The 26,729-nt window shown below is 47.5% G+C and overlaps 1 protein-coding gene across 4 annotated transcripts in view; it reads right to left on the reverse strand.

The window, feature by feature from the left end:
• The window catches only part of TNIK (TRAF2 and NCK interacting kinase), a 197,997-nt gene that overhangs the window by 46,279 nt on the left and 124,989 nt on the right, over positions 1 to 26,729 (reverse strand). For all 4 annotated transcript variants that reach the window (XM_026105684.2, XM_026105681.2, XM_064516611.1 and 1 more), the window contains exons 8-12: positions 20,094 to 20,148; positions 19,136 to 19,214; positions 13,942 to 14,117; positions 11,997 to 12,063; positions 10,203 to 10,407 (exon numbers count right to left, since the gene is read on the reverse strand). In XM_026105684.2, coding sequence (XP_025961469.1) covers positions 10,203 to 10,407; positions 11,997 to 12,063; positions 13,942 to 14,117; positions 19,136 to 19,214; positions 20,094 to 20,148 — 582 coding nt within the window. The remainder of the gene's footprint in view (positions 1 to 10,202; positions 10,408 to 11,996; positions 12,064 to 13,941; positions 14,118 to 19,135; positions 19,215 to 20,093; positions 20,149 to 26,729) is intronic.

A 26,729-nucleotide genomic window follows, 5' to 3' on the forward strand; every position in this document is an offset into this window, starting at 1 on the left:
AATTACATGCCACTCAGAGGTCCTATGTGCAGGGCTGATCACAGCAAAGGACGAAAATGTGCTTATAATGTGCCCTGTGGGCTCCAAGACAGAAACTAAAGAGGTAAAAATAATTAGCTAGCACAACGCTGAATTGCTTCAACTGCCTTAAACTACAGCGTGCGCCGGGTGGCTTCATGTCCTCAGGGCCACTCTCAGGGCTGTCCCAGTTCCCCACTCCTGGTGTGCGTCATACGTTACTTTGCTCTGTAACATCCTTGCCACTAGTGACCCCAAAGGGTTTCGGGGTGACGACCATCTATGACCCGCTCCAGGGTGACCAGAGACTTTGACTTGAATTGCCCAAGGAAGATACTACTCCTTTTCTTTCCTTGTAAAGTTCCCAAGAGATCTACTCATAATTTTTTCCCCTTGATAGCTCGTTGTTCCAAGGACAGGAGATCTGGAGCTTGTCTACCATACGGTGCTTCTGAGCCCTCACAGGTTTATTGCAGTGACGCGTCCCGGGTGCATGGGGCATGCCGGTGCCCCGCTCCAGGTGACACCAACTAACGCGGGGCAGCTGGCACTCCCGCTGTGCGCCGCACGGCCTGTGTTGTCAGCGGTGGCACTGGCGGGACGTCTGGCACGGTGAGAACCCATCTCAGCCCTACAAGCCCTACAGCCCTTCAAGTAACGCCTGCAGCGAACATCGCTCGGCTCCCGCTAACACTGTCGTCCTTTCCACCCCCCCAGACAACTCTGCTCCACCAGTCTCACACCGTGAAGTTGCTCCTCATGCATCAGCGTGCAGAACCAAATGCTGGGACACGCAATTCCCAGAGGAAGCCTGCGAACAAACCCACCTGACTCACGCGGCACCTCGCTGGGGACTGTTCTGGGGCTCCCTAGGTTATTGGAGAACAACCTTTGGAAACAGAGGCTGAAAGAAGCTTCAGTAGGTCACTGAATCCCGCGGCACCGTGAGCTATACCTGCACTGCTAGTGAGGAGCTGGCACTTCCTCAGTTATGCCCTAAAACGGTGGCCGTCCCTTCTCCAAACGCAGAGCGGTGAGGAGCTCACCATGGTCATAAGCCCAGTGCAAAAGGGAGGTACCTGCTGCGAACGGACTTCTCCAGCAGGCCTGACTCTTGCCTTTGTTTTAACCCAGTGAAACTCCCCAAACTGCCCCACTGCTCTGCTGTCCTGTCCACACGAGCAGGGCGTGAGCCCAAAGCTACTTGCCATGCTCTGGCTACGACACCCGAGGGGGCAGCAGGCTCCTCGGCACCGGAGCGGCGCTAAGCCAAAACACCAGGCAGCCCTGGTTCGAGGATGGGCGCGAGGGGACGTAGGAGCACGACCCACCAGGAAGCCAGAGACCACCGAGAACAACCTCCCAGGCAACCTGCTTATTGCAAGGGCACCTGACGCGGGACGGATGGGCCCCTCGGCGTGCAGCCGGCCGATCGGCAGAGGGCACTCAAATGCAAACGTTGGCTACGGGGATGCTGCGGCCTGCGGTACCTTCATCTGTCACTGCACCGAGCAGGCATGCAGCAGTAATGGGGAGGCAACGCGCTGAAGCAGAGAAGATTAGGTCCTTTTTTCTTCTCTTTTTTTTCAGCCAGACATTTTTGCCACTGCAGATACGCAGTGACTGAGCAGACTGCAATGGCGAGGAAGGCACTAACGGGATTTGAAATGCAGTATGTTAGCTAAATCGTATATAGGTCTTGAATATATAGCTGACTACAGTGGCTCTGCCCAAGGAGCTGGCTGAGCTATCTGGAGACAAAAATGCATATGCTTTAAATTGTTGCTGTGCAGTAAACCTGCACAGTTTATACAGATAGATTTGAGATAGACACATATATATATATATATATAAAGCATATATATATATATAGAGAGAGAAAGAGTACATTTTTAAAATAATTTTTAAGGACACCCTCACATTACAGTACATGAAAGAGTCATTGTCTGCCTCACTCAAGCCTTCCCATGCAAAGGTCATGTCCATAGATAACCTGCTCAGAGACGTTGATGGTTTTCTCTAGCTTAGTGTTAGAGATCTAACATAGCTGTAGTGCCATCTATAGCCATATTTATCAGTGCTGTTTAACTCTGCCCAGGGAAGGAAAATTACATTAAACCTGAAATAAACTGCTAGCTGCAGACTCTGGTGTGTCCCACGCCACGCACATTCAGTCGCACTACCCACGTAAGCTCGAGATGCATGTGTTACTCGCAGCGTACGCGTGTCCTTTTCGAGTGCAGCGGTAACATATGGCTATTTTTATTCTGAACTCTATACTAGGAATTACACAGGATATGCCACCGGGATATGGTAGCTCTGCAGCATTAACAATAATACATGGGATTTCCTAACTTCACGAGCACTCCCTTGACCTCCTTAGAGGAAAACTGTCGATGAAGGTCACCATTTCTACGCGCTCAGATAACACACATGGGCCTCAGAGAATACCGAGCCCCGCACACAGAGCACGTAGCTTTTGACTAACTGGCTGAATACACATTAACTGGAATTTCCACCCATTGTGCTTATCACAGAGTTTTTTGGAGGGAGTAGGTTGGGTTTTTATGCTTTTTGTTAAAGCAGCATGCTACATAACAAAACACACAATGTTTTGTGTAGGCTGGGCCTGGCTGGCAGGAGGCATGGCCCTGAATGCCACAGCTATTGCCTGGATAAAAATTACCTGATTGGTCTTAATTCCCAATCCAGCAAACAAACAAAGCCAATCCATGCAAGGAGGAACAAAAAAGCCTTTCCGTTTTTCCCAGGGAGGCAGCCGTGTCCTTCCGTCCCTGCAGGCAAGCACGCCCCGGAGCAGCCCTGGGGAGCCTGCCCGATTTCTGGTCTCTCCGTGAAAAGCACACCTCTAACCACTAGCCTCCTCCACACCTGTTTAAATCCATGAGCTGGGAGCTGAGTCCCCTGGGCACAGTTTTCTTTCGGAGCTGGGCCAGCTGCTCATCTGGATATTTAAAGCACCTCTGCGCCCCGGCTCTTTGGTTTACCTAGGCCACGAATACAGAGCTGACTTGTGCTGTCCTGGCGGTGCTGTAATGCTTCTGTCACATCATGCTATAAACAAGTCATTTGTCACGGTCACATTATAAGCAACCTCAGTTAAACAACCCAAAGGCTGTCTCTGCAGAGCTACTAGGAATCAGCAGCGTCCCCGTCTCCCGATGCGCCCAGCTGCCTGCCACGGGCTGCCTTGCCTCTGCAGCTGGCAAACATCTGGAGAGAACCTGGCACTAGGAAGGAGGGCGCGCAGCCTCCAGCACTGCACTGATTTCTCATCTGCCTCTGCTCACCCTGGTGCCCTCCCCGCCTGCGCCGGGTGTGCTGAGCTGCACCACCGAGATGACAAAGCACCCAGCTCTAAGTAGGGATTAAAATCATCAAGATACAGCTGAAAAATGAAGTGAAAGATTCAGATATCTCTCTCCATTCACCTTCTTTTCTCTCTGTTTCCTGCCCGTCTTTCCCCTTCCACTGCGAGGGCACACTTCCCAGGTTTCTCTAAGCCTGGATCTACCGTATGTATTTACGCTATCCAGATCTATTATTCATGCAAGGCAAGAGCACCAATTAATTAGGACTGTGTTTATATAACTCTGCAGGTAAAGCTATATGTAGCTGCCTGTAAGCTAGAATGGGATCTTATTTGTGCTGCACTAGAAATGACAGGTTTTAAATATTGATGAGGGAAGACATGTGAAGGCAAAGCCTCCAGTGGGAAGGCCCTCGGAGGTCTGGCACGAAACAAGGACTTCAAAGGAGCAAGTTCACTTTGCTGCATCAGACACATTTAGGAGTAAGAGGAATCACAGAGCTGCGCAAGGTTAGAGGCTCCCTGTGAACCGCTGGCAGGTGCTGAGAGGCAATAACATCCGCAAGAAGCAGCGCTCGGAAATCTTGGCTCCTGCTCCCAAATGCAAGCAAGAGCCAGCAAAACAGGAGATGGGGAATTCCAAGCAACAAACGAAAACAAATATTCTAGGTGGTTGCATTTTTGTGACAGGCTCATTTATCTCAGCCACCAGGGAAAGAGTGAGTATGCCTGGAACATCATCTTTTCTGACGCACCAAGCGCCGGAGCACGGAGACGTGTTTCCTACCGGTAGGAAAACTGGGTCAGAACTTCCTTTCACAGCAAATGGGGATCTCACATGCTCAACTGTTGTAGGAACTTTTATCTGGGACCACCACGAAGGGACAGGAGTGACACCGCATGCAGGAAAAGGCTCATGCGTCAAAAGCTGTGAGCTCTACAAGCTTTATAAACAAACCAAAATGGGAAAGATGCGAGTATCTGCTGTAGTGCAGCTTCCCTTGTACCTGGGTGAGGGGACTACTGCCAGGATCGCTGCAGTACCACTGCAATCCACATTACTGCGAGGAGGCTGTCACGCTAATGCACACGTTCCTGCAAGCTAGATGATACCTGCATATGCAGAAGAATATAACAACCGTAATTTTAGCTGGCATAAGTTGATCTGTGGTTAATTGCTGGAAATTTTGTGCATTGTTTTAAAAGACCTTCCAGTACATGATCTTTTGCTTTAGCTGGTTAACATCTAATGGAATTGCAGCTATTTTTTTTATCCACTGAACATCCAGCTCCTACAACTGCACTGAAAGAAACTGGGCATGTAAAGAGCAAGATGCTTAGATGCTTACATTTGTCTTCTATGTTCTCTGTAAAGATCTGACCTTTGTTTTCTGCCTGGAAAGGAAAAAATCCACAACATGACGTAAGAATGCTGTTATGTAAAATCCTCCCTGACTATCTGCCCACTTCTGCCAAGGGGTCTGCACAGATATCTGTCTTGCAGTATCCCTAATGCTCCTGAGAGCAAGGTGTGTTATTCCTACTGCTCAGCCAGAGTTTTGCTGGTAAACCCAGTCGGCAAGGTTCAGTCTGTGCCAGGAGCAGAGGGAGGGCTTATTAGGGAACGATATATATAGGAAAGCAATGACATATATAGGGAAAGATCAAAATGTATTCAAGCCAAGTCACCGTGCTGCATAACATGAATATTTGCTTAGTGCTATTTGATTTACTGATATTCTTTAGTTCTTTAATTTTTACTTTTCTGCAGTTATTTCTGGTGCCCATCTTGAAATCAGAGGATGAATCTTCTGCACCAGGGACAAAGCTGCAGCTCTGTTCCCCAAAAGCCAGGGAAGGGAAGCCTCACCATGGAGCTCCCTTTTGCCTTCATGCCTGCTTGCTTTCCGTTCAGAACAACAACAAAGTACCAAAATCTCTGGACCAACACAGGTTTCTGAAGGTAACTCTCTGTTGCTCTCAGCCTACAGAAGTGAAGAGTCAGGGAGCACCTGCAATCTCTGGCTTTCCCACGGTCCCGTGGAGCCCTGCCAGTGCAGCTACACCGCTCCCGTGTCCCGGGGCATCAACTTACCTCCTGAGTCAAAAAGCTACGGCTGGCTTGAGGCATCACCCAACCCTCTCACACATCCAGTGCACAGTTAGCAATTTCTTTTACTCAGACATAAGGAAACACCTCACTGAGTCTGCTTCCGGAGGTTTGGTCCTAATATTACAGTAAAATATGTGTATTCAATCACACCAAACCTAAAACACCAAATCATACATTCAAATGCTTATTTGATGCATCACTGTTAGAGAAGGACCCATGTCCAGACACTCCCTGTAGTGTGTTTCTACAGCTCTTTCCTACTCCATGAAGCTCCTGCTTGCCTCCCCACTGCCTGCTGGCATGCATGGCCACAGTCATGGGCTTCAACCCCCAAATATCTGCCCTTCACCACTAGGAAAAACAGGAAAACAAGGCAAAAGAAAGGCTGAAGCCTTGTTATTCTGCTCTGGCATAGTCATTACTGAATTCAAGCTGTGACACCTTCAGTGCCAGAATGACGTAGGCAAGACCTGAGGGAAGCCCCAGAGCTAGCTTGGGGATTTTTATTTCCACTGAAATTAATGACAGCTGCAAATCTAAATCTCTTAGGCTGCTCAGAAAAAAAATTCAGTCTTAAGGAAATTGGTCAGTTGTTGAAAAAGGAGACCCAAGTACATGACAGATCCAAGACCACCTGCTAAGGATGGCTGCGGTTTTCAGGGGCAGCATGGAGTGCACCAAGACAGCACCAGGAGACACCCAGACAAGTAGACACCCTTCACTTTTTTATGCATATATTTGATGTTATTGCTGCAGCAACATCATGAGATACTGGATTTCTGCAGAAAGGCCCTAAAGTGAGATATACTTTGTGAAAGGTTCAGAAATCCTGGCTTAGGAACATCAAGACGACAGAAAAAATCAGACTTCCTTAATTACAAGCTCTATTAGGTGGGAAAATAGAAATGGTGGAATTTCTCTCTTTAGCAGTATTTAAAAACAAGACTGGACAAAGCAAAAGAAAATCTACTGAAGTTCTGCACTGACAGAGGAATGGACTAGTTACTCTATTCATTGGCCCTTCTCCAACCCTTTTACTGTGAATCTCCAATATAAATTAACTCCAGGCAGTTTTGAGCTTTGCATCCTCCTAAGTCAATCCTTCTGGAACGGCACTTGGGGTCTCGCTGATTCATTCAGTCAGCTTGGCCATGTTCACGGCGGTTTGCTATGAGTCACCGCTCTTGCTATAAACACGGTGACATGTCTGGCAGTACTAAAGAGGCGGACTGAGGAGCCCCGAAAGCCACGAGCTCCAAGTGTTTATTTGTCCCGGATGCTCTATTGGGTTTTAAAGGTCAGCTTTATTTTGAAAATATAGTAATCGGAATCTTCCCCTGGTCTCTGTTACCAGTGATCTGCTGGTACAGTGCTGCCTGTAAGAGCGATTTGCACTGACCGCACCCGGTCCTCTTAGTCAGACCATAAAGTAGCACGGAGCAAATTCGCTTCCCACTACCAGAGTAAATCCAGAGCCAAGAGCCAACCAAAGTTAGTGTAAAGGTAGTGTAGGAAAAGACAGAGCCAGGCCAGAAGGAAACGCCACAGTTGTTGCTGAAGTGTCTGGGTGCTGCTGCGATGGGTATGAAAGCTGGACCGGTACCACTTTCTGGAGCAGAAGTGCAGCAACCGAAACTGCCTAAGTGCACAGGGTGTCTCTGGGAACTGACGGCAATACTGAACTCGGTACACTTGTAACAGCCATTGTTTGGTAGCTTCTGCTCTGCCCATCAGATGCTTGCTACCTCAAAATATCTGGAAAACACATAAAGACTGAACTCTGTATCTACTGCTGGTTATCTGTGCCGCAATTAGTGGGACAGCCCAGGGCAATACACACCGCTGCTAAGGTCTCCTCAAAGAGGCAGCATCATTCCCTAGGGCTGATGCTGAGACTCCTCTATGAGCATGAAATTCAGGTGGAAAACATTCAAAGCTGCTTGTTTGGCTTCTCTATTCCACTCCCTGCAGTAGCGATGAAACTGTGTTTGCCAATCTCTGCCTCTACTATTTCTCTGCTTTCCTACAGCCGCCAAGAGCAGGTACACACAACCTTGCAGAGGCAACGCTGGGATCAGCTGCCCTGGGAACCATCCCTCTAAACCACTGCCACCGCTCTCAGTGTTTATACCTCTTTGAACACTTCTGCTTTAATCCTCACCATAGCAACTCGGCTACGTTTCTTGCTCTCCACACAAATGGCATCTACCAGGGAGGGGAGCTCATTTTACCGAGTGGTTAGAGACGGGGTGAGGCCGAACCCCCACCCAGGCAGACTACTCGGAGTAGATAGGCACCTGCGAATATCCAAAGGCAACTCCAAGGGGCTCTCTCGGAGAAAGCAGGACACCTGGGAGCACCTGGAGCCCACCACAGTGCGTGCCCAGTGCTCCCCGTGGCCTGCAGCTCCCCAGGCCAAGCCCCTGGCGACCGCGGCTGTGTCCCCTGCGCCCACAGTTCAAAATACAGCCCGGAGTAATGCAGCAGCAGCAATAAACTCATAAGCTGCTCTGTAAATGCCAACAGCGAGGCTTGCTCACTACTGCAGGCTAATTCAGCACCTCGAGCAACCACCAGCTTCCCAGCAAGGGCTGCCGGGGTGACGACCGACTCGCAGGAGACGCCAGCGGCGAGGGCTAGCTCGCTCCCGGGAGGATGCCCTGAGCCCCGGGTCCAAGCAGGCCGCTGACGCCCGAACCAGGTCCGGGCAGAGGATGGATGCCTTTCGGTCACAGCTGCGCTCCCTCCTCCTCAGTTCTGACACGGAGGCAGAGCGAAAGGGTCTTTCCTCTCCGCGCCTGCTTGCTCCAGAATATATTTCCCTCTCATTTTAGATCTAAAAATGTTAAGGCAGCTGGGAGGAAGGCAGTGAGCGAAGAGCCTGCAGGGAGTGTTACAGTCACTGGAAACAGGCATTGATTTTAAGTACTGGATACAGGGGCATGAGCTTCTAATGACAAGGGGAAAGGGGCCAGGGGAAAAGAGCTGAGCTCGATGGATCCGCCGAGCCGCCCCGCGAGCAGCACCTCCTTCGCCCAGGGCAGAGCTCACGCGGCTTAGCAGGAGGATTAGAGCCCTACATTCAAAACCTGCTTGGGAAGCGGCAAAGAGAGCGAACAATTTTCTTCTCTGCGAAGAGAACATATTAATACACTGGTAAGTATTGTACTCATTACAGGATTTCAGCTAATCTGGTGTCTGCTTTTATTCGGCTGTTGTTCCACTTCTGTACTGCTCGCAGCAAGCACGCGCTTACCACGGAAGAGCCCAGCTTCCTTACGATAGTCCTTAGATAAACATCAACCAGCGCAAGGGCTTTCCGGGCGCGTGCACGTGCAAACCTTGCCCTCTCTCAGAGCGTCCCTCCGGCTCCGGGAACGGTACGGAGAAAAAGAAAAGCCTGACCTACAATTTACCGCGTGCAGAACGCTCTGCACTCCGACAACATCACAGACCTACATGTCTACCAGACTGAAAAACGCTTGGCCTGTGCTGTGCCCCGTCTTGGTTTTAGCCCCTCAGGGGGCTACCAGGACCACCTCGAAGAAGAGCCACGCACGGCTCCTACACGGCACACAGTTGGCTGCCTGCAACCGTGTTGTGTCTGCGCTCCCGGCCTGGGGGTATTACCCATTGCACAGAAACCCAGAAAGCGTATGGAGATCTAGGTTAAATACAACAGGCTCTCGGGCTTGTTCAAATTATGGGGGTGTGTGCTCTAATAATCCATTTACTGCAAGTGTTCTTCCAGACATGTCGGTGACCTCTTCGGAAAGCTAATTTAATTACACTTAACGTATGAACCCTTCAACCAGACTCTTGGGATGACTTCAGCGTGAGTCAATGGGTTTCTTTGTGCAAAACCACATCAGAAGCCTAAGGCCAGGGGAAACCCCCGACTCTTTTGTGGACTTCTGTAATGCAAGATCTTTGAAGCTAAAACAAAAGCGAGCGCTTCATCCAGAGCATGCGGCCAGGCTGGACAATGCGCTGACACCCAAAGTCACCCAGTCAAATACCGCAGCTGGATTTTAAATGGGGTGGATAATTTTATGACCAATAGTATTTGTAGCTGGTATGTTAAGACAAGGGTAATGAAATCTTATGCTTCGGGGCACATATGGATCATTGCACAAGTCACGCAGGAATCTGCACCTCCCCCTAAGAGAAACTGTTGTAATTGGCAAGGACTGAAAGGACTGAAGTTGAAAATAGGGATTAAAGGGGACATAAGTGGTATGTGGAACTTGGGAAAGGGTGAATAGAGGCTCTTCAGCTTCTTCTCAAATGTCACAGGCCACAGCAACAAATAAAGATAATTAACTTGGTAGATCCCTGGCCTGCTAAGGGTTTTGCTCACCTGGATTTTAGTACAAAGCAGACTGAACACAACTACCACATCAATACTGGAGTAAGTCGGCTCAGTAGTTCCAGCTGCCCTTTAAAGTTTGGTATTTAAAGGGGTCATTTATAGTGAGCAAACCCCACTACCTTCAGAAGAGCTGGCAACACTTTTCTATCACGGGGAGGAGAGTGACTGGAGGTTGGTTTTCCTAACGGATCAATAGGGTTTTTTGTTCAGTGTAACACAGCGTTCTGGTTTACCAGCGTTCCTCCCAGAGAGGTTAAGACATCATCTTTTCAAAGCCAGATGAGAACAGTCCTTTGGGAACTGCTACCAGAAAACCCCCCATTCGGCCCAAGAGCAACCTCCAGCAGCGCACAGACTCCGGCCGTTACCTCCTCCAGCCTTCGCCTCTGCTCCTTCTGCTCCTCGATTCGCTTCTGCCGCTCCGCCAGCAACTGCCGCTTGTGCTCCTCGTTCTCGCGCTGCTGCTGCTCCAGCTGCTGCCGTCGCAGGGCCTCCGAGCGCTCCTTGTTCGCCAGCTGCAGCCTCAGGAAATCCCGCCGCAGCGTCGACTCTCCGGGCAGGTTCAGGATGGAGCTTCATGGGAGAGAAGCATCAGAGAAGTTCCCACATACATCTTTAGGAGAAATTCTGCGGGTTTTCCTGCTTTGTCCCCTCTCCCTGTTTGCCGTGCCCTTCCCCGTAACCACATCAGAGTAACGGAAAGTGCTTGGGCAGTAGCGGATGGAGGCAAGGAGGGAGGCACAAGTGTCTGGGCAGGAGAGCACAACCACTGCCAGGTGCAACGTGAATTGCACATCACCTCCTCCCCGCTTCCTCTTTTTTAAATAAGAAATCCCAAAGAAATCCCAAAATCCTTTGCTGTTAATCCCACTCGGACATAAGGCTTGGCTTGTGAGCCGGGAACATAGAGAGCTCTCCTGCTCTTCACAGCCTCACCAGGCATTTCTTCGCTAAAGGTTTCCTTCACAGTAAGTTTCTAAGCAAAGTCTCTTCTGTTGCAGTGGCACACACTATATTTAGCTGTTCACAAAGCACATTTAAAGTGAATCATTGCCAGTTATTAAAATACTGCATTATCTCAGTGAAATAATGGAATAACCTGATACTAATTGCAATGACTCTTAAAAATGTCATCAAAGAAAGAAACTTCAAGCCCTATTATGCTTGCAGCAGCAATTGGAAAGGTTTCATGATGAAAAGTTATATGTAGTTACGGAGCTACACTCGGAAATAAAGAACCACATTTTCAAGAATCTTCTTGAATTTCAGCTTGCATTTTTCCCACACTTCAGTACTCACATGTGCAGCTCCTCACAGCAAAGTTCATGCGAGCACACACATCTGCACGTGAATGAAAGTTTTTGCACATGAAAGCCAGTTGGTTTGCTCTGAACAAGCAGTTTTATATCCTGCAAGCTGATCTGCACAAGCAGTTCATTTTGCACACACAGTCTCCAAAAAAGAAAAAAAAGCTACAGGAACCTTTTTAGAGGCTAGATCCACATAAGTAGCCGCAAATGTTTATCAGCTTCTTGACAAGCTGGGCAACAAGCAAGTAATGGGTAAGAGAGAGCGATTCCTCACCACTATGACCACAATAGCCCGGCGCTGCTCAGTTACGGCCAACATATTCAAGCAGGCAACTTATGTGGCAGTCAGTCTACCATCATATGAGAAAGAAAATTCAGCTATGGCGAATCAGACTGGATACAGGGCTGGCTTCAGTGGGGCAGGCGTGAAGCCCGTCTTGGGTGGCACAACAGGAAAGGCGGTGCTGGTGGGAGAGGGCTTCGGTCCTCAAATATCACTTGCGAGGTCACTGCAGCTTCAAAACCACAAAGCCGAGCTGCCCACCACTGAACATGGTATATGTAACATGGTATGACATGAGGAACCACTGTGTTCCTGGGACATTAACAGGCTGCATTGCAAATCCCACAGAAAACGGGGTATTGCTTCTTCCAAATCTTTTGGCCAAGGTGTAGCATCAACTTAATACCACTCATCATCTAACAGAGGGGAGATATTTTGCTCTTTCCTGGGGCGAGCCTGATGATCAAATTCTTCTTTTTCCATTTCTAGTTCATATAAGCCTATAATCCAAGCCAATTTTATACAGAGTTAAAGAGATATAAGGGCAGAAATGAAATGTTGATTTTTACCTGGGCTCTCCAGAGTCATTTTCCTCCTCCTCCTCTTCACTTCCACTGTACTCGTACTCTGTCTCATCTAGGAACATAATTGCTTATCAGTGCCCTTTACTGGACTCGTTGGTTTTCCTGATGGTTGAAAATGCACGAGCTCCGAAGGGAGAACTTACAACCTTTTTTTCGCCCACATTATAAAGAACAGCCAGCAAGGTTTTTGAGCTTATGTCTCTCCATTTTCTGATTCTACAAGGAGGCTACAAAGCCAGGGAAGTGCTCAGCAGCCTCCCCGGGGTGCCAACTCGCTGCTCGCTGGACAGGCCTGCGGAGGACCGTGGTCCCCGCTGGAGCACCGCACAGTGGGGCACAGCTTCCAGACCCAGAGGGGCTAGGTAGAGAGACGGAAGGTGCCAATACCCTCTGTTAAATAAAAAAATATACTAATGCACCAAACACAACGAGCGGCCCCCCTCTGCAGAGATGTTCTTACAGGCAAAGCACACAACAAGCTTTTGAAGCCACCGGCTTTGGATGGTGGGATTTAACGGCTGTTCTGAAGGCATGAAGTTCTCTGCCCCTGAACATATGCTCTTCCACCATTCCTACACAAATCCATATGATATTTTCCCAGCAAGGAAGATATCTACATAAAAGCTCAATCACAACGTTGTGCTACATACTGTGATTTCTATTGGGATATAATCTTTGTCGGATGAAGGGAATGATAGAAACAGAAAGGCTTGCATTTATCCAATTACTCGCCATCTCTAGGGTAAAACCTTCATTTGCCAGACTAAACACATTTAATACTTCACTAAGATTCAGTTTTATTGTTTTGATTGTACTGAAATCTGTTGCAAAGAACTGGAAGGTGCGCATGAAAAATTAATACTGCTACGAGTAAGGAGAGAAATAGCAATATATTAATTTGTTGGATTCTACAAATGAGCTTTCAAATTAAAATCTGGTTCACAAGCAATAGAATACTTTAACAAGTTTCTTTAGCTACCTGATCTTCCTTTTAGAGGACTTTGATAAGGACTGGAGAGGTCACTGAAAACATTCAGTTTAATAGGTTATTCCTACTCAATAGCATTCCTTTGGGGCAAGGGTCTTATTGAGATGTTCATCCGCACAACTCATAGCACATTGTTGGTGCAACCTAAATGTCACACAGATAAAAGACTTGGCATAAAATACGTGATCTGGGAAAACTTCAGCTTAGCATGTTCTGCCTTCTGTATGCTTGTACACATATACGTGCATGTACAGCTTATACATCCATTTTAATGAATCAAAGCTTAAATGAGCCATGTGGAAATAACAATTTGGACAAAAAAGATCCCCTTTTCATTGGAAAAACGATTTTAAAACACTGATTAGCTCTAATGATAATCACCTGTAGTCTTTGTTTGAACACCAGTTGCTTTGTTATGGATATTTATCTACCTTTCAACTTTGGTTAAGACTGAGAGGAATAAATTTAAACAAAATAACCTGACCTTAAATCAAAACAAGAGTGTTCGAATGAAAGGACCATGCCTATTTAACTAAACCAGTTTGAGAACACATTCAGCTATATCAGTTACTGAACTCAGTCCTGAAAATACCCTGCCAGCCAACCCTGCAGAGCTGCTGCATCCCCACGGCCTCATCACCCCAAAGTCCCCAAATCACTGAACTTCAACTGGCTCCCTTTGATGGGTGATAGGGAATCAGTCCGAAACCTCGCTTCATCTGAGCTACGGACTGTTACATGGGACAGAAATCTGGCAAAGGCAAAACTCAAGCTATAGCTCAGGCAAAAAAAGCACAAAGAAAATAGGCTGCAGTGTTGCAGTCTACCTGAGACTCTTTGCCTTCTTTCTTCTACGCTTTGCCCAGCACAGCTCTATCTTGGTCTGCGTTAGACGTCTCTGAGCACGTTACAGACTGCCCATAATGCTGCTTCTCCACTAACCTTTCTCGCCTCTCTTCTTCTTAGTCCTGTCGATATGGTCCTTGAGCTGGATGCGAACCTGCCTTTCGTTAGGCTGGTCCCGAATGAAGGGATGCTTCATCAGCTGCTCTGTCGTCGGTCTCTGGCTGTGGTTCTTCACTAGGCAGCTCTCAATGAAGGACTGAAACTTTTTAGACCTAGCCCAGACAGAAAAGGAATGTACAGAAAAAACAGGTAACTGTATCAATTCCCCTATTAGAAAGTACAAAATTGTGGGTATTTAAAAAGAATGCTTGACTGCTATGCAATTCTTTCTCAGATGCAGCTTTCTAAGAGAATTCATGCAACTTCTCCATTGATGATTAGCATGATCTCAAAGCCACATCGCTGTACGTGACCCAAATCACTTTACCCTCTCCTAGTCTTCCCATGCATGCTCCTGTCTATGCCTCTTCTTGTCTTAGCTTTGCAGGTGCCATTAGTGACGAACACGGTTCTGCTGAGCTTGGAGAAAGTTGGGAATCGTCAATACCACTGGGGAATCCACCAAAGCCAAATGTCATCAATGGTGGCCGAGAAAAGGCAAAGCATGTTCCTCTTTCCTTCCCTTCAACATGTGAGAGTGCATATAGCAACAAGAGGTACAACACATACAGATACAAATGCAGTCTCCTAATGGATTGCTTTCCATATTTTGTGATCCTGGTGGCTGTTTCAAGAGATGTAACTTTCTGAAGATACGTGGGACAAGCCAGGTTTTTTCTTTTCTGATTCAACCACCCAATATTACATGGCTTGTTAAAGTTAAGGGCTCGCCAACCCCCTGGGTGTTGCGTACTGTCTGCACCCCCTTCTCTGCTCTTGGGGTGCTTGGACAGCACAGGGGACCCGCGAGGTGCCACAGCCTCCACTGTTCACGGACCCAACGACCGCGATCTGTCAGCACTCCTTGGGCAGAAGTGGGAACCCAGCTGTGGATGGCAGAGCCCCCCCTGCCCTCACCAGCAGGTCTTTCTGCAAACAGTTAAATTAAATCTCTGCGAAAACAATTTCATCCAAATCTTTAAAAAACAAATTTCTCTTAGCCTCAAGTTTTGCATATCAAAAGTTTTCCTGGAACTAATTTCACCACATTATAAACCCAAGAGAACAGGGATTTGCAAGAAAGAAAGATGTTGACAGGCCACTATACTGTATGTTGCTTTAGGAAATAGGAAAATGAGTGTAAATTAATGTCAGAAGCCAACAGATAGTACAGAATTGCATTGAGGAGTAAAACAATAAGCTTTCAGGGATTTTACTTTTAAGCTGTCAGACTAAAAGTGATTTATCTTTTAAGTGCTAATCCATATAAATTGAGATGCAAAAATAAAACACACCGCTGGATCCAATTAAATCCTCCCTCCAGCTTTATTAATGAGCAAATCTTCCCTCTCCACCTTGCCTCAAAAAACCCCCAGCATCTCGGTGTATTCCCGAAGGGCCAATCCACGTGACACTCCACAAAAATCCACTCCTAAAACATGACTCTCCTCTGCTGATTTGAACAGGAGAGACTGCAGCTCTGGGTGTGCAGGCCAGTGCGCCGGCAAATACCATCGAGTTAACGCAGTTTGGAAGTTATCCCCCCCAAATACGTGGCAGTGTGCATGTTCTCACCCACCTGCCACGCAAAGCCTGCTAGGTGAGACCTCCGGGACAGAGGCTGGAGCCACGTCACGCCACCCTGCACGAGGGCAAGTGCAGTCAGGCACTCCCCAAAAGCAGCAAAACCATCCAGCGGCACAGGTAAGCCCACAAATGGGGCACTACCAACAAGGCACCGGGTTTCTCCCTGGCTCTGGTTCATGGCGACACCTCTATGCAAGTCCCTCGACCTTCCCCTGCTGCAGGCCAGCCTATCTACATAAACACATACACCAGCACTCCTCCACTCCTGGGGTTTGTAAAGCTTAAATAAATGTTTGCAAAGCCTTCTTGGTTGCTTGGATGAAAAGTGCTATCACAGTGCAAATGCCACTTCATTAACAGAGCGGTTTTGTCATTTCTTATAAGGCAGCGTTATGAAATGTTTATGGGAACATCACCACTAAAGTTCAGCCTTTTACATTTTACTTATGAACTGCAGGACAATGAAAATCAAGCTTCATTGCTGGTTGATTTTAATTGGAAGAGAAAATGATACCAAAGAATCTTTAATTTCATAGGAACACAGCACTATTTTAAAAGCAAGTTCAAGGCTTCAGCAAGCAACAAAAGTATTTTTCTCTCTGGGATTTGCTATTTGGGACAGCTCCCATGCCCACTCCTGCTTATCAGTGGGTTTCACTGACTTAACTTCAAAGGTGTTGGAGTGAGTTAACTATTTCTTTCATGTAAGGAAAAAGATGATCTTCCCACTTTTATGTACTTTTGTGTGTTGCTGCACACAGAAGCAAGACTAGCCGGAGACCCCCTGGAAGAAAACAGAATGCAGAAAGGAGGAGCTGACCTGCAAGGCTGCATGCATTCAATCTTCATTTTGCTTTTCTCGTGTGATTTGTGTTCATGAAAAACGGCACACTGATTGCTAGAGAGCTACTGTGAGAGTCTGGGCAAACGTCTCGAGTCTCCTCGGCTTGGCCGTGCAGAGCTCCGAGCCCCGTCCCGGCTGGCCCAAACCGAGAACTGAGTCAAAGACAGCGAGTTTGTTCGGTGTCTCGCTGAAAATAGTGAAAGCAGTGTTGGGCAAACTTGTTCTTAAGGAAACCCGTGAACTCGTATTGACTTAAAGCCTTGTCTGGAAGTGCAATCCTGCCGGATCCTTTGCAGGTTCACATTATAACGAAAGCCTGCAAGACTGATACAGCTTTGTGCTGCCTTGGGAACATTTTTCACAGCTCTGTAGGAGACCAGATCTCTGTTTATTCACAGAGCAGACGTGGCAGAGGCAAGGTGAGTATCACACTGGCAGACCTGGGAGAAGTTTGAAGCTGGAGTTTGATTAAATTAGGACTTCAAAAGCAAACCCCCCTCTCCATTTTGCACTAATCCTCCTGCTCTGGCCTCCTTCTAGAGCCAACAATTTATGCTACTGAAGCCCATTCCTCAGGTCCGATGCTTTAGCTTCCACTGCAGCCTGGCCATCATTAGAGACAGGGGTTTGGTAAGTGCAGGAGGACTATCCCCTCCATGCGTCACCCTGCTCCTCACCTGCACCTTACATCTTACCCCCATGCAGATGGAGAGCACGTCCCGGACACGGCACCCCGTCCCCTCTGCTCAAACCTCATCCCTGAGGCAGAGCGTCTAGACGGATGGGCAGAACCACCCGGCCTGCACAAATATCACTGCCGCAGTTTGTAACCAAGAGGATTTGGGGCGCTATGGACCCTGGCTGAACCTGAACAGATGGCCCAGCAGTGAAAGGCTCTGCAGCCTATTACAAGTCCCACAAGCCACCCAATCTCCCTCTGCAAGGAAAGATATGAGCGGGGTCAGCAGTGTGAAGAAGAGAAAATGTCAGCAAACCGCCACGGCGATTTCATAAAAGTAATAATTTGTTCAAGTTCGGTGGAACCGGAATTGAGACGCAGATTTCAAACACCCCGAATTTTGGGCAGCTGTGCTGTGCAGTGAGTGTCAGGGTGCAGGCCACTGGCAAAGGGGAGATAAGCAAGGCCTAGGGCAAATTCAAACAGCGAATGCCTCAGGTCTGCTTGGGGCTGAGCTGCACCACCATCACGTTCTTCTCACCAGAAAAGCAAAGCTTAAGACATGCAAATCTGGGCCAGCCACCTGCCGCATGAGGGTCAAGCAACACTGTGGCTGGTGCAGAACGGATGACAATATCTAAGGCACTTATTAGAGCAGGGAATAAATAACAACTTCCACCCCAGTCATGCTTTTACCTTAAAGAGATGGGGAAAACATTTTTGTTCAAAACTAAAGCTGCTTTTTTCAGCTGCCTTCTCCTCTGTCTGGAGGCTGAGAAAATCTTTGCTGAATAAATACCACAGTTGTGTGAAAAATAAACTCCATCATCCTACAATCCATTTTGTGCTGTAACAGAGCATAATGAAGGAGGAAACTGGTGATCTGGCAGAAAACAAGTGTCCAAACTATTTTCTGAGCTATCTGACTAATGGTATCCTAAAAAAGGCTGTGCAAGGACCCTAGTTAGAGAGCACCTTTAGTTCTCTCTGGCAGAGCTATTAGGGAAAGAGCCATTTCGTATTGGTTTTGCACCAAACCAGCTGATGATCAGGGCAACAAAATTAAGATGTCAATTGTCAAAGCCCGGGAGAGTTTCGAGGGAGCTGGCCCTAGAGCCCCAGCGCCAGCCACCAGATGCAAATGCCTCCGAGACCCTCACTCCTCTCTTCTCCCAGCAACAGAATACCTGCAGCTTTGGCACCAAGTATGTCCATCCCCTACCGATTACTCTGCTCTCTTTTTTGTGTCTTCATAAAGATAATAAATGTAATTTCAAGCAATAAGGCAGTACTTTCTACCTCCGTGAACTCGGCCTATTTGGGACTAAGTAGCAGTATTCTCTCTCACATCTGGCAGATCTTTCCTGACAAAATCACTGCTGAACCTGGGGCAGGCAAACAGCACCAACCAAAGCCGAGTGTTTTTAAGGACTCCTGCTCCATCAGTACAGAACATACAGTAACAAAACAACATCTGCTGGGTTTCAGAAATATTTTTTCCTACGGGTTTTTATTGGCATACCCTGCTTTTTTTTTTTTTTTTCAAAACAGCGATGTATTTTTTCCTCCAAAATTTTAAAATAAAGTCCAAACTAAGTACAAATCTCTGCATTCCTGGGCCTTCAAGATAAACTATCCTTTTTTGGCATGCATACATGTTTCCACTCGAAAACGGAACCTCACTGGAAAGAAATGGGAGCCAAGCAAAGTGTCATGTGGTTTCGGGCTGCATGAACCGCCCTGGAAAAGCCAACCCTGCACTGCGAAATGGCAATGTCAGAGAGCATTTCTCTCGCTGCCTACCTAGTAGTCTTGTCATCCCACAGTGTGTGACTTGTGCACATCAAAATGACTCTCTATAGGAGATCAAGGCCCAAACTTGCACTCACCGTACGCTAGATGCTTTCATGTGCCCCTGAAGCTGTAAAAATGTAAACAAAATACCCCAGCACACTTGGGCTGCAAAAACAAGTTGCTTCAGAAATGTGCTACAGCAGTTGAAGACTGAGAAAGAGACTCACCACTTCTTTGATTTCAACCTCGGGGCTGGGTTGCGGGGAATGAGGAACAGGGCTCTCATGGGATGCATGTCACAGAGAGCTGAAAGTTGTAATAACAGGCATTAAACACAGCAGAAAGTGTACCAGACCCCACGCGCTTCCTAAAGACAGGCTAGAGGACAACAGAGGAGGACTTGAGTTTTCTCTGAAGCTGAAAGACACACAGGACAGGAGGATTTTTATGGACATTACCCTACAGATGCTTTCAACCAGTTGGCATAGGCTGGATGTGGCCTGGAGCGTAGCTGAGAGCTCATTTCTCCCACCAAAACAGTGTGTCTGCCCCCAGCACCGTTTTGGATCAGCTGCAGGGCTGGCTTGGAAGCTGGTGCCCCTACCACTGTGTGTGCCCAGCACACCGCCGGGTGCTGACGGGGACCGACCTGAAGCATGTTACAGCTATACCATGTGCCACTACGCTTGGCTTTATTTACTTATATTTACCGCTACACAAAAAAGGTCCCAGCATAATGTTCAAAAACTGTGGCAGTATGAACTACGTAGCTGTGCAAGCTACATCCAAGCATGCTGATACTTGTGTCACCCGGGAGGTCACTGAAATGCTGCTGCTTAGGAGCAGTGTTTCAACGGCTTCCATTCTTTCACCCATATCTTATCTCCATTTTATTTGAGGGAACTGAGTCACAGAGGGCTTAAATGACTTGCCAGAAGTCATACAGTGGTTTGGGTGTCTTCACTCACAGTCCAGCTCCTATTGCCTGGGCCACGCTGACCTACGGCATGTGGCAGCTTTTCCACGCCACTTCTCTGATGTCCCTCCACTTCCCTCAGACCGGAGGGGTCTGGGAAATCTTTCTATGATGTTTCTTGTACAGAACTGAGTGTTGGCTGATGCTGAGCAAATCCCAGCAAATTACAATTCAAATGTTAATTAAAGCAGAGCAATACATCTACTTACGGGGAGCGCCTTCTGCCATCTCGATGGCTGTTATCCCCAAAGACCACAAGTCACTCTGTAAAATAAAGCAGAGGGAAGCACGTGAGCGGCGGCACCTCGTCACGACAGCGGGTCGCCCGCGCGAGGAGGGGAAGCACGGCTCTCCCCAGCTCAGTCCTGCAAGCCTGCTCTCCATCGTCTCTGCAAGTCCCCGTGCTCACAGCTTGGGAGCTCTTCTTTTATGGTCTTGCTATTCGTTAGGACTTTAGAGGCGGCTTTCCCCCCTCTTCTGGGTTGGGTTGTCATTTTCTTTTTCTTTTTTTTTTTTTTTTTTGAGTCTGAAAAAAACATTGTCACCAGAAAAATATGAAGCCAAAACCCTGTAATCCATTAAGATCCTCTCTCAACAACAAACGAATAAACCTTTCAAGTGCAAGAGTGATGCAGCCCCCCACCTCCACCTGGGCGATTTCTGCAGCCTCTCTGGGCTACGCCAAGGCCACCCGGAGCGCTGACATCCATCGGCACCAGAGCACAGCTGGGCAGGCCAACACGCTGCAAAGCACAAGTCAACAGCCCTCGATGGCTCACGCGAACATCTGAGCACGTATCTCTGCCCAGCACAGAGCAATTAGCCCCCATGGAAATGATTCTTCTCACACTGAGAAACGCCTCTCCCATATCTGTCCTTCCCCTTGGCCCTCTCTCCTACCTTCCCAACCCCACTCTTTATTCAGAGGTTTATTTCAAAACCTTCAAAGCATTTTTGGTGGATCTGCTGCACTCGTGATAGACAGCCAACCTCTGCAGCCACCCCGCTTGGGCAACGCTGTCATTAGCCCCGTTGGGGACGCTGCCTGCGGGCTGACATCCTGAAGGTCACAGCGTGCCCCTACTGATTGACGGCCGTTGTATCTAAATGAGTCATGGGCATCTATGAGCAAATCCTCAGCTCCTGCATGAGCTAGCAACAACCTCCCATCCTGCTCCATGCATGAGGAAAAGAGGAAAGAGGGATGAGGGGAGACAAGCCCTGTACCAGCCCCCAAATGACTCAGGTTCCTGGGCTGTGAGTACTAGAGTGTTGCTGTTTTTACTAATGATAATAGGGAGTTAGTGGCAAAACTTTTCTATGAAGCAGAGTAGGAGTACTAGGCTCAGTGTCTTTTATTCTAATTCGGCACAAAATCTTTATCCTCGTCTCCTGTGTAACGTCCTTAATGATATAATAGGTCAAAAATAATCACAACCTTCAGTGAAGCAGGTTGGTCATGTATTTTGTGTATAAACTAGTCTTCTGATCCTTTGCCACAAGAGGTTCTGCCTCACCACCCTCCCTGCTCTTTCCTGAAGGATGCCCAGGGAAGGAAGACATGCACCTTCTTTGCTTCAGGAATGAGACTTCTCCATTTTCCCTGATGCAGCTGGAGAGACTTCATGTGTTGAACTGCACAAGGATAAGGAGTAGGGAGGCAGCACACGTCTGAAGGCAGTGAGTCTACGGGAAAGCACAGCAGCAGCCCTAAAACCTGGGCATGTATGAAAGAGAAGTGTCCGCAGGGATGTCCGACGTGTGCTGTTCCGTCAGCAGAACTCGTTGTTGCACTGTTACATCCTCACAAAACAGCCGCTCTGAGGGCTAAGGCAGCACATGAGGCCATGGGGCAGCGACGGTGGGCATCAAAAGTTACGTGGCGCATGAGAGGTGAGACTGTAGAGGACTTCATGAGGAGAGAAATGGTCCCTCCGAAGCAAGAGGGCCTTCTCAGAGCACCTTGCTTGTTCATCCAGATGTGCCACCCTGCTCCTTGGTCTTTTGCCCAGACTGCAGCTAGCAAAATGCCATGGCGACTCCTTGTCCTGGAAATGGATGTAGGTGAGATGAAGCTTGGCTCTTACTGACCAGGACTTCCTCTCTCTTCTCAAGACGTTGAGCTGAAACTCAGCATGTCGTACAGAAACCAAAACTACTTTCATGGGCTTTTTGTCAGAAACAAGATTCAAACTCAAAGTTTCATATCTTTGACCAAACTTTCAGCTATGAGAACAAGTAGAGTGGCCTGGCTTTAATTCTCCCCCGTAGGATCCAGTATTTATGTCCTGGCTCCTGAGGGTGCATGAAGCCCACAGTACCAATTTGGATGGTGAACTGATAGCTGCAAGCTCCCTGCCTAAAACTGGAAGATAAAAAAATGGATTTGCTACAATTTTCACAGAAAACAGGTTGCCTGGAATAGATTAAAAATATGAAGTATCTTGAGATACCTCAGGACTCTCTTGAATTATGCACTGCTCATTAAATGGAAGCTAGAAAAGCAGCGTTTCTCCAGTGGGAGGAGAAACAGGCACACTTTCATTTACTCTGTTCCCAAGCCTTCCCTCAGCCCACATGGTTCTCAGCAGAGGTTATTTGAGTCTCCTGAATGATCAGAGCACCAAGAAAGCATATTTTGGAAAACTCTTCTGATTTCATAGCTATATCACTTTTCCTCCTGTTTTCTCACTTGCAAATAGCAACATTTATATCCCCAGCTACCTGCCAGAAAGCACTGGTGAGTTCTACTCCCAGTGGCTGCTCACGAGGCCATACAGAAATCACAGATGTGCTATGGCTAAACCTCTAGATCCATTAATGAATCTCGGATGATGGTTCAGTTCTTACAGACAGAGGAGGAGGAAGAGACAGTATGTGCCTGGCAAAGAGAAAATGAGAATCTTCCTTAATGGCATTGCTGCATCTTGTTTTTTGGCAGAAGGTGGCTAATTCATTATTCTGGACACCATGTATAGGGCTGCCTAATGATTCATAACTCAGTACCCGATGCATTGAGAACAGAACCCAGACTAATTTTGGTGCCTTCATCTGAAGTGCAGTCTCCGACCCATCTCAGGCTGGGGTGCTGCCAACTGGCACCCTGCAGTCAGCTAGCTCGCAGGCAAAGAGCTTTCCTCTCCCTGCTTGCTCTGCCCTGCTGCGGACTGCAAGGACAAGACTGCACTCCGGCAAGAGTCTCTTGGAGAGAGCTTTACCCCCAGGCCTTGTCCATCCATCAGCTTCTCTGCAGTCAATCTGGATAACTTCCTCCCTTCATCATTGGAAAATCACTTGTCACAGCAGCCACTATAAGTATCACAAACCTTCCCCTGAAACAGAATAAATCTGACTGACCACTTCTGCTTGGCCACAACGTCAGACTTCTCTGGGAGCTCAGTGCAAAAGCGTTAAGACTGAAGTCCTGGTCAGCCTGATGTCGAAGGTGAATAAGAGGACTTACTAGCAACACCAGAACAAAACCTGCCCATGATGGGAGAGCAGTAATGGGCAAGAGCTGAAGCTGTGGTCACACAGGGGACCAGAACAGGCTGGATGCTACGTAGCTGTTTGCTGGAAGTTATGTGAGAGCACTTCAGAGAGGTCTCTTAAAGAAAGACTGGCTAAACTCTGGTTACCTGCACACTGAAAAATTAGAAAACACTGTAAACAGGTACATCTCAGAGTGGGAGAGATCTATTCCACCTTCCACTCTTCCTCGTGATATCTCCAGTTCTCACATTTTGTTCACCCTTTTGGCCTGCCTTCTGCCACATTTGCAAAGTTCCTCTTCAGGTTTCTTCTCTCCATTTCAGGAGCTGCCCCTTCCAAACTGCTTCAAGCCTCTAAACCTACAACTGAATGAGTAAACCAAAGAAATGCTGCTCCTCTCTCCAAGAAATGTTGTTTCTCTCTCTGCTTGGCTTTTTGCAGGGCAGCAGTCTCAGAGGAGGCACTAGGTCTTCTGTCACTTCCTGCAGTACAGGGTGGTGGGGTGGAGGTCTGCAGCTAGCGAGAGGCACCAACCCCAGAAGGAGACACCTCCAGAGGCCCCTTCTCACATACGACCTCCAAGAAAGAATTTGATTTTCAGTTTCAAGATGCTCCCCCCTCCCCTCAGCCTGCTGATGAACATTGTCCTAAGTAGACCTTGTTACACCTCTTTATACCTTCCTAAAAATTCTCTTTCAAATCTTATTTACAGCCTTTTTACAGGGCAGTTATATCCATCCTTTGTTTCTGTTCAGCTGGGATTTATGCTGCCTACTTAATTATCTCAGTCTTTCCACATGATTCAGTGTGCATGACCCCTTCTCTTTTGGTTGCCGCTGAACTCCTTCCAAATTCCTAGTATGTCTTTCCATATTAAGGTGCCCAGTATTATATGCAAGATGCCAAGTGATCTTAAACTAGAGCAATATAGAAAGGATTATCACCTCCATAGGTCTCCTGGAGAAAGCAGACGACTCAGCAGGAAGCACACATTTTATACCGATCTGGAATTCAAATTTCTTTCAGAGTCAGAAAAGCTTTTCAGTCCACCCAGCAAAAAGAAGCTGTGCTAATATATTTGCATTGTCCTGACTGGGTAAAAGAAGCAAGTTTTTTTTTTTTTCTTTTGATTCTAAGCTTATTGACAAGTTATCTCTAAAGAAAAGCAGAGGAATGTCTGGGTGAAAAACCAACAAACGACCTCAACAATGTGGGGTTTCTATTTGCTCTTTTCAAAAGTGGTCTATTTTTGCAAGGAGGTATTTACTGCATCCTTCCATAGATTACACAGGCCTCTCTTTCTGGCTAAGAAAACAGTGGGATCAGAGGCTTTTTGTCTAATACATTAAGCCTGTGAGGATTTCTTTTTTTTACCCTACAATTCTCATCTATTGTATTCATTATTTTAAGCCAGTTGGCTAAACCTGAGAGCATCTGATTTGCATCCTTTTAACAAAACTGTCATTTACATTTTTTTCCCCGCTTCAAAGCGGGAGCATCAGGTGCAGGGTGCGACCCTGGGCACAGGCTACGTCCAGTGGCTCCCACGTCACCACGAGCTCCGCAACCCTGTGCTAAGCGTGTCGGCAGCAATCAGCCCGGTTTCTTATCCGCAGTCAAGGGAAGATTGTCAGTGCCAACTTCAGAGACCAAAGCGTCCAGCCTGCGATGAATGCTGCTCCTTGGGGACAACAGAGGGATTCTGATCCCAGCATGTGTTCATCAGTCCACTGCATATTAAGTGCCCTACTTATTCTGGAAAGAGAAAAACCTCAGGGATTTCTGAGGGTAAAAAGTTGCCTATGAAGATATAAGCCCTTTTTTTTTTTTTAAAGGAAGAAAAAACAACATGCGCGCCCTCTCTAAAGGGGAGGATTTCAAGTTCTCCTTCCCATGGCTGACTGCCTTGATGGCAAGAAACCTCTCCAGAGTGCATCTGGATCATGAAAACTAACACGGGATCTATCTAGTACCAACAAGCCAGAAAATATTTCAAGGCAAAACAATCACGCATGCAAGCGAACTACTTATTTTTACAACCTTTACAAATTCAGCTGACTTCCCGAGTCACAGTGCTGATGAGGGGAGGCTGAGCAGCGGAGAAGCGGGGGACCGCGAGGGCAGCGGGAGAAGGTGCCAGCACGGCTCAGCCTCGCTGCAGCCTCTGTTCCCGGCAGCTCCTGTTGCACGGGAGCCGGGCCTCCAAATATCGCTGCCTACAAGGCGGCTCTGCGGAGGGGGAGTCCCAGCCGAGCCGAGCCCGGCTCTGCACCGTGAACTGCAGTGAAATTTGCCCCATGGAGCTGCTACCCCTCGCCGAGCTCCTCAGCTCATGTTGCACGTGTATCGCTTGTGTACACAACACAGCGCAAGACCAGCTATTAGGTTAAGGAGCCCACCGATATGCTAAAACTGCTCTGATGTGTCTAATAAAAGGCAGCCTAACAACGGTGCACAAAATAAAGGAGCGCTGCGATTAATTAGAGCATTGCACAGCCAGAGTGAGAGTGCTGTCAGCAGAGACATGACGAGAGCAGCCAGTGTGGGCTTTAGCCCTGCTATAAAACAGAGTAACCAGCAGAGTTAAGGAAATGCCTGTTGTAATTGGTTAATCAAAGGGAATTGAATAATTGCAGATTAAACTATGTCTACATGTCCTTATCATTAACAATTTCTGTAACCCCAAGGATGAACTCGCAGTGGATAGCTGCTCTCAGGAAAATGATCAGTTCAAAAGCTAACTGATACACTTAAATAACTGAAATAGTAAAACATCTTTTGGTTGTTTTAAAATCCTTCATCTCTTAAAAAATGCTTTGAGAGACTTGTAATTACACCCCAAATCATACCACAATGGTGTGTTGTTGCAGTATTATATTGTAATGTCCTACTGCCAAAAATCAGCTGCCTAGCCTCATGCCAAAGGGTCCAAAAATCCTTTTTAAACGTTATTTTGTAAAGTGACCTCTCAGCACGTGCATAAATAGAAGCACAAAAAGCTTTATATATGTCTCAACTTCTTCCTGAAAAGCTTATGCTTTAGTGTCCTGCTCTGCTCTCTGGAAAGGCTGAATGGACCCTTAGGGGGTTCGGAGCTAGAAATTCAAGTTCTGGACACTTCAAACAGCAAGGCACCACAGTCAACGGACACTTCTTCAGATGTGTGTCCAGAAACTTGCAGTAAGGCAGAATCAGAGATAAAATACATTAAGCTTGCCTTGCTTTAAACGTCAGACCTCGCCGTAGCTTGAACGGGCAGGTGGGAAACATGACCCTCCTAGTGACCTGATACGTGGCACAGGCCTCAGTGCCACATTATGAATCAGTAGCAATGTCGTGCTGCCATTGATCCA

Source organism: Dromaius novaehollandiae, chromosome 9 (assembly GCF_036370855.1).
Source record: "Dromaius novaehollandiae isolate bDroNov1 chromosome 9, bDroNov1.hap1, whole genome shotgun sequence".
Lineage (NCBI taxonomy): Eukaryota > Metazoa > Chordata > Aves > Casuariiformes > Dromaiidae > Dromaius > Dromaius novaehollandiae.